The sequence below is a fragment of the Lampris incognitus genome, chromosome 7, assembly GCF_029633865.1.
Source record: "Lampris incognitus isolate fLamInc1 chromosome 7, fLamInc1.hap2, whole genome shotgun sequence".
In the NCBI taxonomy this organism is placed as follows: Eukaryota; Metazoa; Chordata; class Actinopteri; order Lampriformes; family Lampridae; genus Lampris; species Lampris incognitus.
Window position 1 is genome coordinate 8907972 of NC_079217.1, and position 14786 is coordinate 8922757.

Below are 14786 nucleotides of genomic sequence, written 5' to 3' on the forward strand. Positions count from 1 at the left end.
TAATTTGCATATACCTGAACACCCCGGTCTTTAATAACAATAAAATGAGTAACATGATACACAATTACCCCTTTTATGGCATTTTTAGAGAAAAATTTCCCCCCTTTTTTCTCCCCAGTTGTACCCGGCCAATTACCCCACTCTTCCGAGCCGTCCCGGTCGCTGCTCCGCCCACTCTGCCGATCCGGGGAGGGCTGCAGACCACCACATGCCTCCTCCGATACGCGTGGAGTCGCCAGCCGCTTCTTTTCACCTGACAGTGGGGAGTTTCACCAGGGGGACGTAGCACGTGGATCACGCTATTCCCCCCAGTTCCCCGACCGACCAGAGGAGGAGGCACTAGTGCAGCGACCAGGACAAATACCCACATCCGGCTCCCCACCCGTGCAGACACGGCCAATTGTGTCTGTAGGGACGCCTGACCAAGCCGGAGGTAACACGGGGATTTGAACCGACGATTCCTGTGTTGGTAGGCAACGGCTTGGACCGCCACGCCACCCAGACGCCCTTACGGCGTGTTTTGACAGGGGATTTTTTATGTTTTTTTAACGAAAATCTTAAACTTAAGGTCAGATTAATGTTAACATAGCAGAAAAAAAGGCTCGACAGTTCTGATTTGGTTCTGAATCATGAACTGAAACGGGTCAGTGAGTGCTCTGACGTTACGGGGTTGAGAGTGTGAGGAGGATGCCGTGTTATTGTAGCGGTTGTGGTGGAGAGGACAGCAGCAGCAGCTGGGTCGGTCTGTCTGAGCGGGCGCTGTACAGATAAAGCATTCGGGCCAGGCCGGCTGGCCGGCCGGCCACCAGAGAGCGAGAGCCTGTGCAGAATCTATCACGTCCTGATGTGTATGCTGCAGAGAGCCTTCAGCAGAAACAGAGCGAGCGAGAGCGAGAGCGAGGCGAGACAAGAGAGAGGGGGGGGGGAGGGGGGAGAGGGAGGGTGCTGTTCGGGGCCGGCCCTCTACCGCGTGAGACTTACTCAGGCGCTTGCACACGGCCATGCAGTACTCCTCAGAGTCGAAATTGTTGCGATTGCCGCCGCAGCCCCCGTATATGAAGCGCACACACTTCTTCTGGCTCATGTCGAAGTGCCAGCGGGGCATGGAGGCGCGGCAGGAGCCGGTCTCGGCCTCCAGGGTGCACACCGCTGCCGGGGGGGGAGGGAGGAGGAACAGCTTTGTTAGGTCATCCAGCCACCGGGGGCAGTACTCAACAACACCAGCCTCGCTCGGAAAAACACTCAAAAGTATCATGACAGGAAATCTCAGCTGGTCTGGCATCAAACATTCCTCACCGGTAACCCATCACATCTGGATTAAGATGGCGATGAATAAATAAACTTAAAATTCTGGGGTGATAATTCCTTTTTATGGACAAGATGTACAGTTATGACTCGTGAAGGATTTAACAGTACCCTAGCTGCACATTACATAAAAGTGATAGTCCTGTGATAAAGCACAACGGTATCTCACAACGTCTCCTCGCAGAAGAAGAGGAGGAGGAGGAGGAGGAGGGCACTTGCTGATGCAGACACTTATCTAATTACAGTCTGGCTGATAGGACAAATTAAGTCATGATAGCCTTTATTTTAAAAAGCTCTGATTATATTTAGGTGGTAGGCAGCATGCCCAGACAGGAGCATGAGAAAGAAAGAGAGCTGAGAGGGAGAAAGAGAGGAGAGATAGAGGAAAGGGGACAGAAAAGAGAGAGAGAGAGTGCCAGTAAGAGGATGGAAGAGATACAGAGTGGGAGAAAAATACGATGGGGGGGGGGGGGGGGGGGGTGAGACAGAAAGACAGCAAGAGAGCAGGAGAGGGAGAGGGAGAGAGAGGGATTAGAGACAGAGGAGGAGATACAACAAGAGAAGGAAATGAGACATTTTGTCGTTCTCAAACAGAACGTCACAAACCTTTCACCTCCTGCAGGGTCTTGTCCTCATCTCGGCTGTCCGACATCCTGCTGCTGTTCTCTCGCTTCTCCTCCTCCTCCTCATCATCCCTGTCCGCCTCTTCATCCTCATACACGTAGTGGTACTCTTCCTCATCCTCATCCTCCTCGTCCTCACCTACATCCTCCTCTGCGGTTTCCTCCTTCTGGGTGGGCTGGTCATCTGCCACTGTCTCGCTGATTGAGAGGAGAAAGAGGAGGGGGGGGGGGAAAAGGTGGAGGTGATTGAGTGAAGGGGCGGAAGCCATGTAGGGGGAGCAATTTATCAAACCCAGCAGAGTGGCTGCCATAGGTCAATGTCATGACCATTTAATCCATCCAGATGGCCGCTAATATCTCCCCCTGCACAAGCTCGTGGCGTCCTCGCTCACACCCGTTCACACTCATCCTCGCGTGTGCTCACCTGTCCTCCGCGGTCTCCTCGTCGTCCAGGTCCATCTCGTCTATCTCCTCATCCTCCTCCTCCTCGTCCAACATCCCTCGTCCTCCTCCTGAGAGGGCCAGGGCAGGCTGGGCGGCGGCGGCGCGGCGTCCCCGGTGCGGGAGGCGGGGCAGCAGACGTACTCGGTGCCGCGGAACTTGTCGATGCCGCACGGCAGCAGCATGCCGTAGCTGTACAGCACCATGGAGCTCTTGGCACAGGCCTGAAATGGAGACAAGAGACCCGGCGAAGGTCCCACGGGTGACGACGCGGAGCAGCACTGGACCAGTACAGGAAAGCACATCGGAGGACATTTTCCACGACTTTCGCTCGTATATACGCGACAGCCGTTGCTCTCGGAAGGTCGCATATTACCCGGAGAACTGGGAAGTCGTCTACCACTTCCTAATTCCTTACGTGGTAGCGAATTAACCGAAGCTTAGGGACAAGGACGTTTTCACAAAGACAGCTCCATGTCCTTGGCTTTGTTGACTTTAAAATGATTTGTTTACATCCTTGTGTCTTCATACTGAATATCCCGTCAAGGACAAATTCCCAGCACGTGGCAACTCGGGGTTCCTACTTCTTCTGGTTTCTTTTAGGAAAACCCGTTTTCCAGGGCCGTTAAATGACATTTTCCACGACTTTTTACTTGGATATACATGTCAGTCCATTGCTCACCGAATGCCAGTATTCACAAATATTACCTACCAGTGGACGTCTCAACCAGCCTCTTTATGGACTGAGTGACTTTTAGCTGGCCACTAAACATACCGCCCAAACTTCAAACACGGATGTGCAATCTCAGCAGCTAGAAATATAGTAAAATACAATTTCATGACCTAACTTTACAATTTTCCGTGACTTTGATAAGATTTTCAGGATATTTGATCAATTTCGCCGGATCGGATTTGGCAGAGTAGATTCTACTACGCCTGGCCTTCCAGTGAGTGATCAGACTTGGGCTTTGACGGGGACCGTATTGAACCGTATTTATTCATTCAGGCTGCTTTTCAGCGAAGCCTTGTTCTGCATGTGTACTGTTACCCATCTACAGTTGCTCAGTGGCGCCTTCTGCTGTTTGTTTGTCGAGCAGCACCACTGGAGTAATCAAAGTATTAATTATGCTCGCTAATCAATACCGCAAAATGATCAATTCTGTGTTTTTTTACTACATATTGCTATATTGAATAATAACAGGAGTGACATCATTCATCAGATATACGCAGTTTTTAACTTTCTTTCTTTTTTTTCGGTTGATTTTTCCGCCTTTTCTCCCCAATTTTTATAGAGGAGGCCCATTTTAAAATGGCTCCTTTTTCTCCCCAGGTGCATCCGGCCAATTACCCACTCTTCCGAGCCGTCCCGGTTGCTGCGCCACCCCCTCTGCTGATCCGGGGAGGCTGTTAGACTACCACATGCCTCCTCCCATACATGTGGAGTCGCCAGCCGCTTATTTTCACCTGACAGTGAGGAGTTTCGCCAGGGATGTGGCGCGTGGGAGGATCACACTATCCCCCCAGTTCCTCCTCCCCCCTGAATAGGCGCCTCAAATGACCAGAGGAGGCGCTAGTGCAGTGACCAGAACACATATACCCACATTCCGGCTTCCCACCCGCAGACACGGCCGATTGTGTCTGTAGGGACGCCCGACCAAGCCGGAGGTAACACAGGGATTCGAACCGGCGATCCCCGTGTTGGTAGGCAACGGACTAGACCGCCACGCCACCCGGACGCCCAGGTTTTAACTTTCAAAGCTCCGTTTGCAAGAATTTATCACTCCAGTAATGACAAAGGTAATCCCAAGAGGGGGAAACGAGGCAGTAGCTCAAGACGTAATGAAATCAAACTAAATTTTATTATTTGTCAGACACACTAAACATTTTTCCTCGAGAGTATTCGTAAAAGAGTGGATCTTGCAAGATCTGGTTTTCTATCCCGCAACAAGGGTTTAAGCCAAACATGACTGATGGCCCAATTTGGCTTGTACTGCATCCTTCGCGATGTGACTATAATGCATGTGTGTACTGCGATGTCGACTCCGAAACAATATACTGTTCATCCTTAGTGTGAGGCAGCCGGCTGCAGAAAGTGCTTTTTCTCATTTCAATTTCCTCAGCCCGGAGTTCCCCAGTGGTGAGATTTGTTATTGCTTGGCTGTAAGAAAACTTTTATCGACCGTGACCTTTTGTGCTTCTGGATGCCACAAACACCGCCACTCAGGTTCGGTCATCAGCGACGGCATCGAGCCCAGGGGGTGGTGGTGGTGGTGGTAAGTGAGGGAGTGTGAAGCCTCCTGAAAAGGTGAAAACGTTGGTGACAGGGCTGCTCTTCCTGCCGCGGTCTGAGAGCGGCTCTCGAGAGCCGGGCTGGAGAGCCGCCCCTCGGAGCGGGGGTTGGTGGGATTAGCTGCATTACGGCCACAACACTAATCTGATTAGAGGGCTGAAATGGGAAGGCTCTCAGTCAGCTCTGTGATCAGAGGAGCCCCTGAGACTCAGAGACAGGTGGAGAGAGAGAGAGAGAGAGAGCGAGCGAAGTTGGAGAGAAGGAAGGGACCGAAAGTTGGAATTCCTCGGAAGCCAAAAAGCGCGGCTGGCACTAAAGCGCTCCCTTTTTTCCGAAGGACAAACAATCCCTTGTGTTTATGAGTCCTTCACCGGTAGCCCGCCGCCATCTCATGAGATAGCCTTACAAACGGACACAGCCTTCCTCTGTTTCCCGTGTGCTAATTCTAGTCTTACCTCCTTGGCCACGCCGTGCCACTGCTGGTGGCTGACACACATGTCCATGCGCTCCTTGTGGAAGAACTTGCAGCCTTCTGGCACCAGGAGCACGTCGCTGACAAACTCGCCCACTGTTGACAACAAGAAACAAGGCCACAAACGGCTGGTTAGCCACACCACTAATCCATCCCTAATGCAACCCCCAACCTACCGAGTCGTTAGCCATCGCCTGAGGCAAAACCATAAACCATCAGCCCCCCCCCACCCCCACCCCCACCACCGCCCTCAGGTTTAAAAAAGGAATCACGGATGAGACACGTGAAATGGGGCATAATTCAGCGATTCACAGTTGCCGGTCTTTCGGGTGTCATGACGGGGGTATAACAGAAAGGCTGTTTGGCACTATTAACATCTGCTTGTGCATCTGGAGCTACAAGGGAGCGCGCCCCCCCCCCCCCCCTTATTCATCCAAAACAGTGCGATAAAAGGAGGCAGGAGGGAGAAAAAAAAAGAAAAACTTAAAACAGGTTCGTGTCGTGCATCCTCTAAAGTCTGCACGCCAACCCCGGGAAACAAACCAGCGTCCTTTGCTCGACCAAGTCACTCCTTAGACTATTCTCCTATTTAATAATGGAAAAACACTGCCAGAAAGTAAGGAAAAAAAAAAAAAATGGAGAATCGAAAGCAAAGAATATGTCGTGTGAATTTCCCTTAAGTATTCTAGGCTGGATGCCGGGCACATGTTCGACACATGGTGCAGGGGTCACGGGGAAGATTAAACCGGACAGGGACGGCCGATAAGCTGGCGGAGCGTCGAGGCAATCAGGTAGAAACGCTGCCCGGCGGAGACAGATGCAGAGCCAGGCCGAGAGAGGGGGAGGAAAGGGAGGAAAGAGAGAGGGGAGCAGATGAGAGGGGGAGAGCGAGAGAGACAGAAAAGCAATTATAAAGAGAGAGAGAGAGAGAGAGAGAGAGAGCAAATGAGGGGAAGGAAAGAAAGGAAGGTCCAGGACAAAGCCCGAGTTGGAGACGAAGACCAGCGCTTGAGACGGGAGGACAGGAAACACACAACGGAGGCCCGGAGGTATCCCGGGGGAACGTGCGGGGCTTCCCAACTGGTCATTTCGCGGCGCGCCTCGACCTCGTCCTGAAGGCAGAGCAGCTCCACGCCGGCCGGCCGAGGAGGCCCGGAGAGAAGGCAGTGTTTTACAAATGAGAGGGTAGGGCAGGAAGAGGAGAGAGAGCTGAAAATAGTAGAGGACCCAGCTGCTTCTCGTCTCCGCCCTAGGTGGTACAGTATCACCCCCCCCCCCATACACACACACACCCACCCACCACCGCCATCAGACCCCCGCCACCGTTCAAGCCCCCTCCCCCAATACGCCCCCCCCCCTACACACCAGACATGGTCAAAGCTCATGGTATGATTCCCCCAGCTGTAATACTCACTCTGCTCTAACAGGGCCACTGGATCCACACACCCTCCCCCCCCCCTCACCTTCTTCCTCTCACCCTGGTCCTCCTCGTAAGCCCTGTGGCAACCTCCATCCATCCATTATCCAAGCCGCTTATCCCAATCGGGGTCGCGGGATGCTGGAGCCCATCCCAGCAGTCGCTGGGCAGCAGGCGGGGAGACACCCTGGACACACACATTCACACCTAGGGACCATTTAGTACGGCCGACTCACCTGACCTACATGTGGGTGGACTGTGGGAGGAAACTGGAGCACCCGGAGGAAACCCACGCAGACACGGGGAGAACACGCAGCCTTAGCTCGGCCAAACTAAAAGTTCACAAGTGTACACTTTGCCCTCTTGCTATGGAGCCCACCCCCAGCTTTCCACATGCCATCAACAGCACAGCGGGTCAATGGTGTCACACCATTACATTCAGCAAAAACATGATGGGAAAGGCCAACCCCCACCCCCCCCCACGCCCCACATGGAGAAAAATACGAGTGCCCAAAGCCCCGTGAGCCACCCCACATGGCAAATCCCCTGCTCTTTTTTGGGAGAGGGGCTTTGTAAAACCCCTCCACCCGAACCCCGCCATGCCCTGCTGCCCTGGCATATGTTGATGCCACTTGTGTTCCCTCACCTCCTGTAGCTCCCTAAGCTGTCTGGCCTTCCCGGCCACCTCGTTCAGAACCTCCCCCCCCCCCCAGCCTCTCCGGTCCTGGAGTGTCAAAGGTTGGAAGCCTCCCATCCTCTTTCTGCCACTGCCCTGTGTCAGCTATGACATTAATGGAGGGGAACTCTGGCGCACCTCCTCCCTACGACAACCTCAACCAGGCTGACCGCCTGCAGCAGGGCCTCCATCACCCCTCCGGTGAGCCTCTGTGGCGGCCTCACTGATGGCTCCTGTTGGTAATGCCAGCTCTTTACTGCCTTTCCAGTCCCCTTTTTCACGTGACTAGAGGTATCTCAGCTTAGAGATGCCTCCCCTCACGAGAGAGAGAGAGAGCGAGGGAGAGGCAGACAGGAGAACGGGACAGAGAAACAGAGAGGAGAGAGGGAGGAGAGAGGGACACAAAGGGGAAAAAAGAGAAAGGGGGAGGGTGCAGCAAGAAGTACAGAGGGCGAAAGAGAGAGAAAAGAGAAAGAAGAGGAGACAGGGGGCAGAGAAAGACGGAGAGAAGGAGGTCAGAGGGACAAAACGAGAGAGAGAGAGAGAGAGAGAGAGAGAGAGAGAGAGAGAGAGAGAGAGAGAGAGAGAGAGAGAGGACGGGGAAAGGCATCAGAGTCTGACTCTGACCCCGGGTGACCTCTGCTTCACGGCCTGCATACCCGATGATCATCTGGGGCCTTTCACTCTCTGCCTCAATCCCAAGACTATACACTTCACTTGCTTACTCACACTCCCTTTCTTCTCCTCCCTCTCTCTCTGTCAATCTCTCTCTGTCAATCTCTCTCTCTCTCTCTCTCTCTCTCTCTCTCTCTCTCTCTCTCTCTCTCTCTCTCTCTCTCTCTCTCTCACACACACACACACACAGGTCTGCTTTGGTTGCGTGCCCGTGGCGTGCACAGTCACACTGCAATGGGTGATGGATGGTGGTGTTTGGAGGGCAGCTGCGCCAGTCAGAACCACTGCAGCACTGTGTGTCAGTGTGTGTGTGTGTGTGTGTCAGTGTGTGTCAGTGTGTGTGTGTGTGTCAGTGTGTGTGTGTGTCTATGTTTGGATACCAAACAGCCATTCCTTAGCCACCAACATTCTCCATGCCCAGGCCTTTTCTGAGGTTACATAGGAATCTTTTCTACAGCACCCCATGCCGTAACGGAGTCCGGATCAGGAATCCCTGTTGCGACCGCAGCACTTTCATGTTTAATTTTCCAGTTTTCACTTTTCACTTTGGAACCACGGAGGTGGAGTCCGCGGTGGTGCTAGCGGTCTAAGCATCGACTTTGTGTCGATTCGGTTGCCCACTGGGGACGGGGGGTTCGCGCCCCGGTCTCGTCAGATCCGACTATGGCCGGACTCGATGAAGCAGCAATAATTGGCAACGCTGTCTTGGGGAGGGGGGCGGAGTCGGCTTGTGTTCGTCACGTGAATGCGTCTCTGTGTGTGTCGGAAAAAGCGGTGGTTCGGCCCGGAGTCGCCTTGTCACGAAAGTGGCGAGGCGTCTCCTTCGAGACTGCCGGCCGGAGAGACGCGGTTGGCGAACGCATGCAGTACGAGGGCGGGTGTTTGAATTAAAATAGGGAGCGATTGGCCGCTAAATTGGAGAAAAAAGGGAAAAATCAGAAATAAATTTAGAAAAAAAAAAAAGAACCACGAAGGTAGGGAGGACAAAAATGTAAGTAGACGGTTCAAAAAGTGGCTGTCGTGCTACTGATGTCAACAAGTACGCCACACTACGCCCTAACATCGGTTGATATACGTAACAGGTTGTTTAAAGATGGCGGCGGATCTGTGGCGCGTCCTTTTAAATATCGGGGCTCAACCAATAAGCGACTGTCTAGCACTGTTAGCTCCGCCCACTGGGCGGGGGAACTCACAGTTGGTAGCACTGCCTGAGCTGTTACTAAGTTCCCAGCCCTATTGTTCTACTGTTAATGGAGACTTTTTGAAGCCATGGGAGATAGCATTTGTTAGCATAGATCGCTACGGCGCAGATGCTTTGACCCTTTAAATCAACAATTATGAGACAAACTCTGAAAAAACTTCTAATTTTAAACTCCTCCCCTTTATATATATATATATATATATATATATATTATTTTTTGAAATTTTCCCTTTTTCTCCCCAATTGTATCCAGCCAATTGCCCCGCTCTTCCGAGCCATCCCGGTCGCTGCTCCACCCCCTCTGCTGATCTGGGGAGGGCTGCAGACTACCACCACGCCTCCTCCGATACATGTGGAGTCGCCAGCCACTTCTTTTCACCTGACAGAGAGGAGTTTCTCCAGGGGGACGTAGCGCATGGGAGGATCACGCTATTTCCCTCAGTTCCCCCTCCTCCCTGAACAGGCACCCTGACTGACCAGAGGAGGCGCTAGTGCAGCGACCAGGACACATACCCACGGCTGGCTTCCCACCCGCAGACACGACCAATCGTATCTGCGGGGAGGTAACACAGGGATTCGAACAGGCGATCCTTGTGCTGGCAGGCAATGGAATAGGTTCGAGCTATATTTCAACCGAGGCCTCTTGAACAGGCTAGTAGGGTGGCCTAGAGGTTGGTGAGCTCCTCCTTCAACTCGACCGCCCAGGTGTGACTCCTGCAAAGCCACTGTTGAGGATTCCATCGCTTACTTTAAAGATGAAATCCGTGATTTTCCCGACCTGTCCCTCCACCTGGCGGCAAGAACTACAAACAACGTATAGCAGCCATTGTCGCTTGTGTGTCCCCACCTTTGTAAAAATGGCATCCTCAAAACTAACACAGGCAATTTAATATATATATATTACAAACTTAATGAAACTATATGGCTAACACTGTTATAATGCAAGATGAATTGTGGCACTGGTAGAGCAGCAGTCCAACAGACGCATCGCCACATCGTCATCACGTTTTAACCCTTTTTCCTGTTTGAATAGGAACATGTTTGCCGCTGCACCAATGTTTGTCCTACCCGGTAAAAAAATTCAGCAGCTGTATCCACTTTATTCCTGGGGGTGCTATGATTATGGGTGTAACTTCCAGTGAAGCAGCGGATGTAGCTGTAAGCTGCAACAACTTATTCTGCTTTAAAGTGGCTGGCCACCCACGGCAGTGCGTTCAAACGCGTCTAACATACTATAGCGCTCCATATATTGCTTTTTGGGGGAACGCATTTCTTCCTGTGTCATTAGCGTTGCCTGAAATGGCCTTACGGAGCTCAGGTACACATTGTGCCGTTTGCGGCTGTGCTAATAACCAGGCTAAGCTGGTGGCCTCGACACAGAAGCTTACATGATCTGATATTGATGTTGAGGAGTCTAAAGGTGGTCAGGTTTATGATGCCGGACACTGATGTGGTTCACCTTCTTCTTCTCTACATTCTTCCTTGTGTCTCCATTCCACTTCCTCTGACCATCCGTGCATGATTGCCGCTGCCTATCTTGGCCAGGTCTCCCTTGATAAAAGAGGTTTGTAATCTCAACGGGATCCCCCTGGTTAAATAAAGGTTAAATAAAATAAATAAAAATGATACCCCCATCTTACCCTGCCTGACTGCATTCTCCACCTACATTAAAAATATGTCAGTTATAAATTACACTCAGCGGCTGCAGCTGTGAGTACAAATAGCACCGACGAATGGCGACAGTGTCAAAAGAACCACGGAGGCTGCTTACCTTCCACGGTACCGCAGCTGCATGGCTGCAAGACCGCCCTGGTCTTACTGCACAGGAGCACCCCGGCCATTTCTATTACTCCTGACGTGCAAACCAGAACCCAGTCCCGGTGATGTGGACTTGATTCGTTTCGTTTTCGTTTATTCGACAGGGACAACGCACAATTGTACAACTGCACCAGAGTTAGCTGGCAGCTAATTTGCGTCTGCAGATTCAGTATCAAGTGAACAAGTTTGTTTCCCACCTCCTTTAATAAAAACGCATCCAGCCTTGTTGCTGTGGAGAAATTGACACGCTTCGGCGCTTTCAAGATTTTTTTAATCGCCTCACCGTCCGTCGCAACACACTGGATAAAAATAGCTAATTATGTCACTGCATGTTATCCGAGGCTTCTTCTTCATGTCATCCTCCCATCCATCAACCATAGAAGGCAGAGGTATGACAACATTGTCGCGTTTCAGGGTTGACGGGCTTTGTTCCCACGCATCGATTTGTTATTTTGCTATCGCTCACAAACGCCGGTTCCTGTTCAGTGGTGTAACAAAGCGGAAGTCGCACCCATAATTCATGCAAGGTATCACAGGAGCTGGGAATAAGGTGGATATGGAGAGTGTCTCCAACCATGGTAAAAATGCCGGTTAGTATTATGTAAATCGGGGATGGGCAATTTTGATGACAGAGAGGGCCACAAAAATTTTATCCTCGCTACCAGAGGGCCAGATTGTCACCGCGCACTTCCACCAGTGGGATACTGTAACCATCCACCCATCTATTATCCAAGCCGCTTATCCTGCTCTCAGGGTCGCAGGGGATGCTGGAGCCTATCCCAGCAGTCATTGGGCGGCAGGTGGTGAGATACCCTGTACACGCTAGTCCATCACAGGGCACACACACCTAGGGACAATTTAGTCCAGCCAATTCACCTGACCTACATGTCTTTGGACTGTGGGAGGAAACTGGAGCATCTGGAGGAAACCCACGCAGACACAGGGAGAACATGCAAACTCCACACAGAGGACGACCCGGGATGATCCCCAGGTCGGACTACCCCGAGCTTTGAACCGAGGACCTTCTTGCTGTGAGGTGACCGTGCTAACCACTGCGACACTGTGCCGCCCCGACACTGTAACCCCATCACTCAATTAACCAACTATAGCTACTAATTTAATGAAAAGAATAAAATATATACCAGTAATCAAAGTTTATTATACCAACATTTCTATTTAATGAGACCCCGGGGTAGACCCAGAACTCGCTGGAGGGACTACATGTCCAATCTGGCCTGGGAGCGCCTTGGGATCCCCCAGGAGGAGCTGGAGGGTGTTGCTGGGGAGAGGGACGTCTGGGGTGTCCTAATTAGCTTGCTGCCACCGCGACCCGACCCCAGAGAAGCGGCTGCAGATGAACGAATAAATGAGCTTAACACAGAAACAAAACGTCCATATTCCCGAGTGACATACCATTATTTCAGTGCCATGGGGTCTCAAAAATCATCATTCAATAATGGTACAAAAGGTAACATTCACACTGAGTGCGACAACTAATATTCATGTTTGTAGTGCACTTCTACTCCGCCCTCCCATTCCATGACACGTTTCAAATAAACATGCATTTAGCTCAAAAAGGTAAAATGGTAAATGGACTGCATTTGATATAGCGCTTTTCTAGTCTACCGACCACTCAAATTGCTTTTTTACAATGCATGCCTCACATTCACCCACACATTCATACACTGATGAAGCCAGTGAAACTCACCCACAGCCATGTTATCATCTCCAAAAGCTTTAGCCATCTCTACTGCGTCATCGTTTCGCCACCTGACAAGGGCTTCTGTGCTTCAGCAAGCTCAAGGGGAACAGCGTAAGACGCCTTGAGAGAGGACTCCTGTGTAGACGTGGCTTTGGTCAACAGGCTCTGCTGTCGGTGTATTTTTCCTCCAAGGTCAGCGATGATAGCGGCTCTGGCACCTTCCGTGTACATGCCATATTTGTCTTTGTGCGTGGTATTGTAGTGGCGACTCAGGTTGAAATCCTTCATGGCTGATTTTATTTCCAGGCACACTAAACACATAGGTTTGCCTTTGAATTCCATAAAAATATATTCTGTTTCCCATCTTGCCTGGAAGACACCGTTCTCTAGGTCAATTTTTCTTTTTTTGCCGTTTTCTTTTTTTTGCCGCTCACATCTCTCACTGCTGCGTGTCGTTGCGGATGAGGCCCGCCGACACCAAGACGACAAGCAGCTGCTTGGCTACAGGCCTCTTGTGTTTCGTTTCTATCAGTGGACAGTATAATTATAACTGGGATCCGGTTCAAATGTAGTCAAATGGCCCGCCTGCTTCCAATGCCTGTGAAACCAACAATTTACTGATATTTGGAAACTGACCCGCGGGCTGTACTGAGCGAGGACGGGGGCTGAATACTGCCTGCCAGTTGCCCATTTCTGGTCCAGATGAATAAAATAATTCATTAATGTAGAAAAAGCCAGGACATCAAATTTAATATTCTTATATTAGCTGCAACCAGCAGCTATATAGCTTGCTCTGTCGGTTGGTGCACAAAAATTTCCCACTTTTTTGCAGCCATAGTTTTTGCCTTAGGAGGCTGAACTTTGGTATGGAGGTCAAGTGTGTGTGCGTGTGTGTGTTTTTGTTCATGTAAACTGGCTAAAAGGTGGCGTGGCAATTGGAGTGGGCTGTCACAAAAAGGCGCATAACTTCCAAAGGCATTGCTCTGCTGATCTGGAGCTGCTTATAATTCAGCACAGGTCTTTTTACCTGCCTAGGGAGCTAACGGCCATTACCATCGCCGCCGTATACATTCCCCCACACGCTAATGCTATGGTAGCACTTAAGCAGCTACAATGTGCCATCGGCAGACAACAGACCAAACACCCGGACAATGCCTTTATCATAAGTGGTAATTTTAACCAGGCTAACCTCAGGGCTGTATTGCCCAAATTCCATCAACATGTCTCCCACCCCACTGGGGGATCCCTGGACCATCCCTATACAAACATAAAGGACTCATATAATGCGACTCCCTGCCCCTACCTGGGGCAGTCTGACCACCTCTGTTTGTGCCTGGTCCCAGCCTACAAACCCCTCATAAAACGGATCAAACCAGCAGTAAAGACAATCACTGTCTGGCCAGAAGGAGCAGTCTCTGAACTCCAGGACTGTTTTGACAACACAGACTGGAGTATTTTTGCACATTCAGCTACCCATGGCTCCCATACAGACGTTAATGAACAGACATCTGCCGTGCTATCCTACATTAACTTTTGCACCGAGAATGTCACAACAAAAATCAGTCCGCACCTTTCCAAACCGGAAACCCTGGATGACCAGTGAGGTCCGGCAGCTGCTGAAAGCCCAGGATGCAGCGTTCAAGTCAGGTAACGGCGAGGCCTACAGTGCAGCCAGATTGAACCTCAAAAAGGGGCATCAGAACAGCCAAACATAAATATTCCCTACGAATAGAGGACCACTTACACAATAACTCTGATTCCCGGCGAATGTGGCAAGGCATTCATTCTATCACAGACTATAAAAGCTCCAATAGCAGTCCCACTGTCCATGATGCCTCCCTGCCAGACGAGCTAAATCATTTCTATGCCCGCTTCGACAAGGACAATACTGACCCAGCCACAAAAATCCCCAGCCATCCAGAAAACCAGGTGCTCACTCTATTGATCACAGAGGTCAGAGAATCACTGCGCAGAGGGAACACACGGAAGGCCGCCAGACCGGGTCGGGTCCTCTGGGAATGCTCCAACCAGCTGGTTGAGATCTTCACAACTATATTTAACCTCTCACTGTCCCAATCCATAGTTACAGCATGCTTTAAGACCACCTCTATCATTTCTGTCCCCAAGAAATCAAATCAATTCAATTCAATTTTATTTGTATAGCCC

The 14786-nt window shown here is 51.0% G+C and overlaps 1 protein-coding gene across 1 annotated transcript in view; it reads right to left on the minus strand.

The window, feature by feature from the left end:
- Positions 1–14786, minus strand: part of aplp2 (amyloid beta (A4) precursor-like protein 2) — a 94840-nt gene that overhangs the window by 20863 nt on the left and 59191 nt on the right. Inside the window, 5 exon segments of the mRNA XM_056283728.1 lie at positions 982–1149; positions 1912–2126; positions 2353–2420; positions 2423–2593; positions 5115–5227. Coding sequence (XP_056139703.1) covers positions 982–1149; positions 1912–2126; positions 2353–2420; positions 2423–2593; positions 5115–5227 — 735 coding nt within the window.